Source organism: Thermobia domestica, chromosome 7, assembly GCF_964235325.1.
Source record: "Thermobia domestica chromosome 7, izTheDome1.hap1.1, whole genome shotgun sequence".
Classification (NCBI taxonomy): domain Eukaryota; kingdom Metazoa; phylum Arthropoda; class Insecta; order Zygentoma; family Lepismatidae; genus Thermobia; species Thermobia domestica.
In genome coordinates this window covers 270,838,856-270,849,810 of record NC_137460.1, presented here as the reverse complement: position 1 = coordinate 270,849,810, position 10,955 = coordinate 270,838,856, and the positions used below count along the sequence as shown (strand labels likewise).

The 10,955-nt window shown below is 36.8% G+C and overlaps 1 protein-coding gene across 1 annotated transcript; it reads left to right on the top strand.

Annotated features, from left to right (window-relative positions):
- Nucleotides 1-316: 316 nt before the first annotated feature.
- LOC145689069 (uncharacterized) lies at nucleotides 317-4,651 on the top strand. Its single transcript, XM_081763195.1, has 2 exons — nucleotides 317-993; nucleotides 3,845-4,651. Exons 1-2 carry the CDS (start codon nucleotides 345-347, stop codon nucleotides 3,928-3,930), a joined length of 735 nt encoding a protein of 244 aa, XP_081619321.1. The 5' UTR covers nucleotides 317-344; the 3' UTR covers nucleotides 3,931-4,651.
- Nucleotides 4,652-10,955: the final 6,304 nt, after the last annotated feature.

Below are 10,955 nucleotides of genomic sequence, written 5' to 3'. Positions count from 1 at the left end.
ATTATAAAAATGTAGTTAAAAGTGAAAAGGTTTGTTTACCACGGGTAAAAACTCCTCTTAGAAGTGCCAGGACACATTATATGCCAACACCTTTTAATAGACAGAATAGACTGATTTATCAAAATTTAAATGAAAATAAATCTGGACTTCATAGTGCGTATTCTCATAGTGCAAGGGGAGATCATGGAAGCTTATTACAATTACCCATCAGTATATGCCATACTTTATATCCCTGTATAATAGATACTGGCTCGACTCTATGCTTAATTGAAAACAGTGTTTTAGAAGAAATCCGTACAAAATACAAGCCTAAAATAAAACAAGTAAACTATTCTGTGACCATCATGCAAGAGAATGAGTTGTTAGTGCGTGAGTTGGTGCAACTTATTTTCTTCATACACGGTGTCCGTTTTACGGCGTGGTTTGGAGTTGTTAACCATCCAAAATTAAAATTATTATTGGGTTTAGACTTTTTACGGGATAATTACGCCCATATAAATATAAACGCTCGAGAACTTCTTTTTGAGAAATTGAAAATGCAAGTAAAGTTACAACCTTTTGAGAATAACCCAGTTGGTATGAACAGTGATCTGTGCGCTTTCCAATATCATTTCAGGCCTACTCGGAGAGATCCCAGACACATTGGCGCCAGAGTTTGTGATCGATTCGAGGGGACTAGGTCTGAAGGTGCAGCTTTACAACATGGTGGCAGTTCTTTTTCCTGTAACCTGACATCACCAACCCAAACCAGCAAGGCTAAGCAGTTTCCAAGGAGGCCTCGACGTTATGGCAACCAGACCAAGCAGACAACCAGTGGCGTAGGCGAGTCCAGGAGTAGGGCGGAGAACCGTGTTAAGGCAAGGACCAAGGAGACAGTTGCACTTGAGAATACTGATGCTGCTGTTTATGAAGATGTTCCACCTGGCACGAGAATCTTTAATCCATTGTATAAGGAGGCAGATAAAGAGGGAGATGGAGAAGAAGCATTAAAAGGTAGTGTAAATTTTGAAAAAATTTATGATGAAAGGTTAATACCTTATGTTAAACAATTACTTAATGATTACAAAGAAGTAATAACCGATAAGTTAGGGCATGTTCGTGATTATTTATATGAAATTCAATTAATAGATCCTTCACCAAGTATTACTCAACCATATATGATTCCTAAATATAAAATGAAAGAACTCGATTTGTTTTTAGACAAATTAATAGAACAGGGTGTTATTGAAGAAATAAATAGTAGCCCATACATTTCACCTTGCTTCCTCGTTACTAATCGAGATCAATCCAAGAGATTAGTGATTAATTATGGCCAAATTAATTCTAAATTGTTATTGACTGGATTTCCGAGTCCGAATTTAGAATCTATTATTTCTAATATAGGTAAACACCATCTGTATACATTAATTGATGTTCGATCCGCATTTCATCAATTGGAGATTAAACCTGAGTGTAGGAATATAACAGCATTTGCTACACCAAATAGATTATTACAGTATTGTCGCCTACCGATGGGAATGGCAGTTTCACCATTCGTTTTGACTAGTTTAATGCATAAGATCTTTCGTGATATAGAAGGGGATTATTTAGATATTTACTGTGATGATTTAATAATTCACTCGGATAGTGTAGAAAAACATAAAGAAATCTTAGAGAAAGTGTTAAAAAGGTTGAAAGATTGGGGGATTACTATTAGTCCACACAAAGCTCAGTTTATGAAATCAAAAGTGAAAATATTAGGATATGAGTTCTCTAATGGTCAAATGAGAATAGATGATGAGAGAGTAAGAGCGATTAAGGAAATACCCAAGCCGAAAAATAAACGCGCCTTAAACAGAATGTTGGGATTTCTTAATTATTATCTTAGATATGTAAAAGATTATTCAGAACTTTTGAGTCCATTATATGCTATGAGATCACCCACGGTTCCATTTATCTGGGGGAAGGAGGAAGACGATTTATTGGAGAAAATTAAGGAAGCTATTATTAACCATATTGTTCTTAAAGTGCCAGATATGAATGCGCCCTTCGTTTTACATGTCGATGCTTCCACCAAAAATTATGGTGCTATATTAAGCCAGTACGATGGTGATGGAAAACTTAGACCTGTTTACTTTTTGAGTAAACGAGTTCCTCCATCAGATTGGTCGAAAAGCGTTTTTGATCTTGAGCTTTCTAGTTTAGTTCATGCGCTTGATAAATTTGACATGTATCTTCATAAGAAATTCACAATTTATTGTGATAATTCAGCCTTGACGTGGATACTTAAAAATCATAAACGTCAAAGAAAATACGGCTCTCTTATTGAAAAGGTGAGTCGATATCAATTTGATATTGTTCACTTGCGGAGTGAGCGCAATATGGCAGATTTTCTAACTAGGATGCATAATTATATCGATTATACACCTCCTTCATCAGATATAGTGGAAATTGATAAGGTGGATGATAAAGAGGTACATTTGAATTTTGTTAATTTCTGGAATAATCCTTTCTTTCATAAGCCATTAGGAGATCATCAACGAGAGGACCCTAGTTTAAATACTATAATACAAGAATTAGAAAGGGGACAGGTAAAGGAACCTTATGTTCTTAAAAATGGTATCCTTCTGAAGAAAACTAAAGGTAAACAATATGGAGGTTTAAGAGCTGTTGTACCAGAGTCTCTTAAGTATAGTGTGATTAAATTTCATCATCAAGACCCTGTAGGTGGGGGTCATAGTGGGGTCCAACGAACGATAGCAAAAGTAGCTATACGTTATACTTTTCCTAATTTATTCCAAGAAATTAGAGATTTTGTTCAGAGATGTACGACTTGTCAGCTATGTAGGGATAGGAATAGACTTCCTTATGGTACCTACTATACTCAGAAAGAGAAATATCCTAATAGTTCTCTATTTTTAGATGTAATGGGGCCTTGGCCTATCAGTAATGGGTTTAAATATGTATTAGTCTTAACCGATGGTTTTTCTAGATTTGTCATTATCGAACCTCTTAGGAATTTGAGTTCAAAGTCTATATGTTTGAAATTAGATAAAATATTTTATTCTTACGGGTTTCCAAATAAGGTGATTCATGACAATGCTGGATATCTGCTAAGTGATTATTTCAAACATTATTTATTTAGTTTAGGCATTAAAAACATTTGTACTACTCCTTATTCCATGTCAAGCAATTTAACAGAAAGACAAAATAAAAAAATAAAATTGATTTTGAAAACCTATATTTATAAAAATCAAACTAAGTGGTCTAAGTATACTTATCAAGTCCAGTACACATTAAATAGTAGTGAAAATTCTGTAACTCGTAAAACTCCAAGTGAGTTATACTTAGGAAGAAAGATGTTTAATCCTTTAGATGTAAACTGGATTTTAGATCTAGGAATTCTTGAAAGTACTCAAGATAAAGCTGAAATGAGTAAAACTATTGTAGACAATATTGAATTGGCCTGGAAAAGGAAAGAGAAATTGTATTCTAGAAAACATAGAGATATAGATTTACCTATTGGAGAAAAAGTATTGGTTAAGAAAGTAACTAAATCTTCTTTGGAAAAACGTTATCAACCTAAATTAGATAGCCAATATCAGGGTCCGTTCGAAATTATGAGCTATCCAACAAAGAACACAGTGTGGTTACAACTTGTAGCTGATAAGAAAGTAAAGATTAAACGTCATGTCAGTTTCATAAAGAAATTTTATCCAGCAAGAGAAAATAATAATGAAAATAATAATGGAAATTAAGAAAATATGTACAGATTCTGTAATAATTGTAATCCACTTCACTGTTAAAATATATGTTATGTGTTATATATATTTGTGTACTGTGCTCTGTTTGTACAATTCTGCAGGTTCGGAATTGGGTGTTTCTGGCCATGGCTGTGTTTGTTGTGTTTGTCCGAGAGAACCTTCCCATAGAAGAATGGCAATAAATTAGGACCATCAGGTGGATAGGCTAGAACAATACCGTCATCAATCCTGTTATCTTTCTGCAGTTATGGTGCGTGCTTCGGCGATTGGACAATGAACTAAAAGGAGCTCCGAAACAACTAACGATTTGTTTGTGAAGAATTTCCATCGGTGAGTTCGTTCCATTATTCTTTACTGCATGCCGTGCATGGAAGATGAACTTACTTCGAAATGTTAAATAACAGTTTGTTTAATTAAATCACCCGGAGAGGGGGAAAATTTAATATGAGACATTTCAAAGAAGTTCAACAAAAAAAAGAACTTGAAAACTCTCGATCAGCTGATTAGTTAAATAAACTTGTATATGGAAACATTGGCTCTGTAGGTCAATGTCATGGTTCCGATATTCGTTTGTTCGAAGTGACTAAAACGCCATCTATCTTTTGTATTCTACCCGTACCTATTACGTTTCCTTTAGATTGAAACATGAGATAAGCAGGGGTAGGAGCTTAGAAATTGTGTCCGTTAAATTGATAACTAGTTAAATGTGATTTCGGAATAGTGTTTGGATAATAATGCTCCTACACAGAAAGTAGCCGGAATAATTAAGTGTAAATTTATGTAAGTGCCATTGATATGCAGCTCGTCAGGAAATTGTAAGTACTAAATTTTAATCTATTTTTTTCTTTCCATTTCGGCCCAACTGTTACAACTTTTTGGTGAGTGTATGTCTTTGGTCACTAGTTTAATATATATATATATTGTTACGATACGATACGTCGGAGGTCCCTGGTTCGATTCCAACGACAGACTTTTGGATATATGTCATCTACTTCGCTGGATTATTTTTATTTTTTTTTCTTTCCTCGGAAAGTTCAATTATGTAGTCTCAAGCTTCCTAGAAGCATATTTGTATACCTTTGTGTTTTATTAAAAGATAAGTGCAATAGCAGATTCCTTTAACCTCATATAAAGTCACTACCCTTGTTTGTTTTCCTACCTTTTTGCAACTTATCAACTTTCTACTTGTGTCTGGCTACGTTTCCATTTCTTGGCAGTGTCACTAGTCTGCGTTTGAGGACATTGCTCACATTCAACTTATTTGTAAATATTTCGAGCGCCCAGTTAGCTTTTCTCTAGCTGACTCATTCGATTGCCTCAACTAAAAGTTATTGTCTGGTAACTACGTCAACGATTATTAAGTGTGTGTTTTGTATTTTCTACTTTTCGCTGAGGTTTAGCTTTGCACTTGAAATTCCTCAGAAAGTACAATTCAGGATCAGGAGGTGAAGTCCCGAGCGTGTGAGGTCTTCGACTCTCAAACGTTTTGACTCATGTGACGACACGAACACGGTGTTAGGAAAAGGTGAGTTATGGAGTGACCATATTTGGTATTGAGGAAATTAGGAGGTGTGGTTTGAGACCTCAGTCCGGGAAACAAAACTGGATTGTGGGTGTTTCTCGGGGCACTTCGTTTGGAGTTGGAAGAACAGCAACGAGCCAGCGAGAGAGGGAGGAGAAGAATGGAGTTACTAACTTTGAAGAAGGTACTGTTTATTTCGTCGAAACAATAAGTGACTACGCCAGACTAATTACTCTTTTACTTTATTGTCCTTACCCTATCTGCTGCACTTTTAAAAGCAAATTTGAGTATGAGTTATGATTTCTAAATACCATGAGCTACATTTTCCACATGCTTTAGTTGTAGAATTATCTTTCAGATGAGATTTATTTTTATATTCCAGCGCTAGTTGCTGGTGGTGGAGAAGATACCCCAAAATCTAGTCATCTATCGGTCTCATAATGACCAAAGCGATAGATGATATCAAGCTAAACATAACTACCATTTAGTCATGTTTCATGATGGAGATGCTTTAGGTTTGATCTCTGTAGTACCTGTGCAGCTGGGTTAAAAAAAAAATTTGGCGTTATCACTTTTTTGTTCTGACTACATTTATTTGGAGATTATTTTTATATGTTGCGTTACTTTGCTGAGGACAATGTGTTTTTATCTGATTTTTGTGATGATTTAGATGCTACTGAATTTTTTGAGCCGATTATTACATCATCTCCGGGTCGCATACATTTTACGCGACAATGTTTTGATAAGATTAAAAAGCAATTACAATTTACGCATTCGCTTTCGAGTATTGACACTGTTTCTTCATTAGATTCTGACAGGTTTGAGTTTACTGTAGACATGGCTGTTGGGGGATATCAGGATAATATTGGCATTTTGAGTCATATTCTTCGGCCAGAACCATTTTTTGGACGTATGGGCGATGATATTGTTCGCTATATCGATCAATTTGAAGTATTGGCTCAGGTAAATAATTGGACAGACGTAAAGAAAAAATGGATTCTGGGTTCGCTTTTAAAGGGGTCAGCAGCCTATTGGTTTGACACTACGTCAAAACAAGCAGATTTTCCGGAGTTGTCATATGAGCAATTTAAACAGAAGTTAATATCTGCTTTCAAGGACGCGCTTTTGCCTCAACTTACAGAACAGGAAATGCGGATGCGAGAACAAAATGAAGGAGAGAGTATTCTATCATACGTTTACGCCAAGCGTAATTTAATTTTACGTAACGATAAGGACGCGCCAGTAGCTAAGCAAGTGCAGTTAATAATCGATGGATTATCTCCGGAGTATATGAGATTGGCAATAAAAAAACAATATGTTACTGTTGAAGCTTTAGTGCAAGATTTGTTGGACGAGGAGAAGGCACGCGTGTTGTTAGAAAGAAAAGCAATTGAAAAGCTGATTAAGAAAAATCCGTTGTTAGCTAATTCTCAGTTAATGCAATGTAATCCGCCTGAGAATACTCAAGTTCAATCGGCTTCTGTTCCTCAAAGTCAGCTTTCCCAGTCTGTAGTACGGACTTTGCCCTCTCAAGCTACGAATACAATGGAATCTGATGAGGTTAAAGATCAGCTGGCTGCTATACAAAAGCAATTAACGCAATTGTCTTTGCAAGCAGAAAATAAGAGAACAGATGATCAACGTTCGTTTTCGAGACGTAATACTAATAATAACAATAGTAATAACAATTATGGACGGAATTATAATAGACGGGGCAATGGCCAACGGTTTCAGCAAAATCGTTCCCGGGGTGGTCAGAATAACAATGCAGGGAATAGGACACAGCAGAGGGGTCCTATTATTTGTCATAAATGTGGAAAAGAAAACCATATTGCCACCCACTGTAGAAGTAATTTAAACTGATCAATAGAGTTGATGACGCAGGGCCATCAGCTCTTCAACGTCTTAAAGTCCCTATTCAGATTGATCGTGCGCTTCCTCATGTTAATGTTACTATTAATGGGAAAGAGATTCCTTTATTATTGGATTCTGGATCACAGGTGTCTTGTATTGGTCAGGCCATGGTTCCGCGTTTTGCTTAAGTTCAAGCAACACATAGTTTTTTGAAAGCCGTGACAGGGAATACTTTGTCTGTTAACAAGATAGCTTTGGTTCGATTCAAGCTTGGATCTCAAGTTTTTTGTCATCCTTTCCGGGTTATCCCAGCGTATTCCCACCCACCTCTATTGGGGCAGGATTTTTTATTAGCACATAAGGCAAATTTAAATTTACATGATTTATGCTTGGAAGTTACGCGGTTTGGTAGGATTCCTAAATTTACTCTGCCCACCGACAGTACAGTTAATTCTGTGTCTAACGAATTTGCAACGCTCGTATCTCCTGTGTATAAGGTTTTTTCGTCTGTTTGGTTGCCCCCACGTTCGCGAACATGTGTTAAAGTGAAGAAATGTTTTGATTTATTGGGAAATAGAGATTATTTGGTACCTAATAAGTTCGTAGTGGGTGCTGTACATGTTTTATTAAGAGATACTGCGGTTGACAGCGTAAATTCACATATTTGGGTTTCGAATCCTACTGACAAGCAATTTTTGCTATGGAAGAATAAAGTTTTAGGGCATGCTGTTCTGAATAGGGAAGAACATTTTTGTAGTAATGTTACAGAAGATACTGGTCTTCAAAAGAGTCAATCTGATAAATTTGATTGTACCAGGGTGGATGTGAACCCTGAACTCTCTGAACATGACAGACAACGATTTTATGATTTAGTTACGGAGTATAGAGATGTGTTTAGTTGGTCCCCGGACGATTTTTCAAAGGCACGGGACTATGTTCACGAATTTCAGTTAAAGGATGAAGACCCAGTATACATCCGCCAGTTTCCCATCCCGTTCCATCTTCGGGATGCTGTTCACGAGCAAGTTGAAAAGTTACTTAAACTGAACGTCATTCGTCCTTGTCATAGTACTTACAATAATCCCATCATATTAGTTAAGAAAAAAAATGGATCTTGGAGGTTCGTGGCAGATATGAGATTTACGAATGCTAAAATAAGGCCTATTAATTTTCCTGTACCACCAATTCAGAACATATTAGTGCGTTCTAGTGGTAAAAACCTGATTTGTTCGACAGATCTTTCGCAAGGTTTCTTTCAAGTGCCTTTGTCTGAAAAAAGCCAATTAGTAACTGCTTTTTCAGTTCCTGGACTTAAGCAGTACTGTTTCACTTCCATTCCTATGGGAGGAGTTACTTCTCCAGCGGCATTAAATGATTTAATGAAACTAACACTAGAAGGATTAGATGAAAATAAAGTATTTTATTATCTCGATGATATTTTGTGGTCAGACGATACGATAGATGGCATTATTAATACAACACGTGAACTATTTGAACGATTAAGACGCAGAGGTTTAAAAATATCTCCTGAAAAAACCAAATTAGGCCATTTTTCATTGGAAATATTGGGTCACCGCGTCTCTAAGCGTGGTATTTCTATTTCTGAACGTATTACTGAATCGATTCAAAATTATAGACGTCCAAGAACACAAAAACAATTGAAAAGTTTCTTAGGGTTGTGTTTATTTGTTAGAAACCATGTTGCCAACTTTTCGTCTATAGCGGAGCCGTTACAGCGTCTATTGAAAAAAAAATGTTCCATACAAATGGACGAGTGAACAACAACAAGCTTTTGAAAAGCTCAAAGAAGTGATCTTGTCTGCGCCTACTCTTATGAAATTTCATCCGGAAAGAGACGTGTACGTCGTCACGGACGCCTCACAACGCGGTTTAGCTGGGGCAGTCCTGCAACCTGAAAGTGATGAAAAAGATGCTCCTTTGGTTCCAATAGCTTACTGTTCTCGTGCTGTAGGGCCACACGAGAAATCTTATCACCCATTTCATTTGGAACTTGCAGCGTTGATCTTTACGCTAAGACGCTTTAGATATTTTTTTATTAGGACGTCACTTTTATTTGCGTACCGATTGTAGATCGCTGGTTTATTTTCGTCAAACTAAGAATGTGGCTAAATTTTCTCGAATTCTTGCGGAGTTGGAGACCTATAATTACACTATTTCTCATATTTCGGGAGCTTCCAATATTCTTGTAGACAGTATTAGTCGCCATGTAGATTGCACAAGAGACGAAGCAGATGAACAGAAGAATCTAGAAGATCCCCGGGTCTTTACTATAGAAGAAGATGATAAGTTAAAGGAAGAACAGCGGAAGGATTCCTGTTACAAAGATATCATTCTCTTTTTAGAAGGGAAAATACCGCAAAATTACGATATTGAACGACAGGCACTGCGATATGAGATGAAGGATGGTTTGTTGTACCGAAAACATAGACGTCCAACTGGTACACAGTTGTTGGTAGCTATTCCTGCTTCCTTACGAGAGAAAGTGTTTCAGTCAGCTCATAGTTCTTCTTTGGGTAGTTCACATTCGGGATTTACAAAAACATATAATTTGTTGTTAAATTCAGTATATTTTCCTTACATGAAAAAGTTCGTCATCGAGCGATGCAAAAGCTGCCAGGTGAGCCAACGTTTCAAAAAGGTACCGGGTTCGCCTCCAGGTGTTTTACAAACTATACCTAGCGTGCCTCCTTTCTTTCGTATTGGTATTGATGTAGCTGGGAGGTATTCTGATGCCAATATTCTGCGGCACAAATATTTAGCATTCGCAATAGACTACAATACTCGTTATGTAGTAACGGCTACGTTGGGTGAACAGACAGCCGCTGCTTTGGCAGATTTTTTGTACAATCATGTAATTTTACGCTTTGGTCTGTTCAAAGAAGTTATTTTAGATAGATCTACGGCGTTTACTAGTTCTTTGTTTCAAGAACTATGTAATATTTTAGATATTAGAATGAACTTTGTTAATCCTTACTTTCACCAGACCAATGGTCTTGTTGAGACTTCTGTCCGCCATATTGAAGCACTATTGAAAAGGAAAGTGGATCCTAACAATCATGGTAGTTGGGTGGATCACGTGCCAGCCATCACTTTTGCCCATAATATCACTGTGAACCATTCCACGTCATTTAGCCCATTTAAACTGTTACACGGAGTGGATCCTTATTTAGAACACCAGGCTATCATTAATAGACCGTGTGTACACAGTGTGAATCAAGAGCGTCTAGCCACTCTTGTTGACATTAGAGAACAGGCTCAGGATAAACTTTTTAATCGATTTCGTACTTCAGAGAGATCTTACAATAAACATCATAGATCCGTACAGTTCACGGAAGGACAGCGTGTATGGATTTTTGACCCTTCAAGACGGAGAGGTAATGCCAAAGCATTTTCAGGATTATTTTTTGGACCTGCTGTTGTAGTACGAAAAGATTATGGAAATGCTTATTTTGTGAAGTACAAAACTTCAAAGGGAAGAGAAAAAATTGAGTCGATTGCCATTACTAGACTTAAACCGTATTACCCGGATGTAACCCCAGAACCGATGACAGGCGAGGAAGAAGAAGAAGAAATACGTGACATGCAAGTGATTAATGTTGCCAAAGATTGTTCTCAACATAATATAGAGTTTAACCAGCTAACATTCACCACTGCACTCAGTGATCCCGTGGAAATTCAGCGAGTTGTGGATGTGTTGGAGCTTCCAACTTTAATGGATTTGTCTCAGAAATTCGCATACAAGAAGCCATTATATAGTTATAATGAGGACATTAACAGAAAAGTGAGTGTATATTATGGTAATATTGCGGATCTGA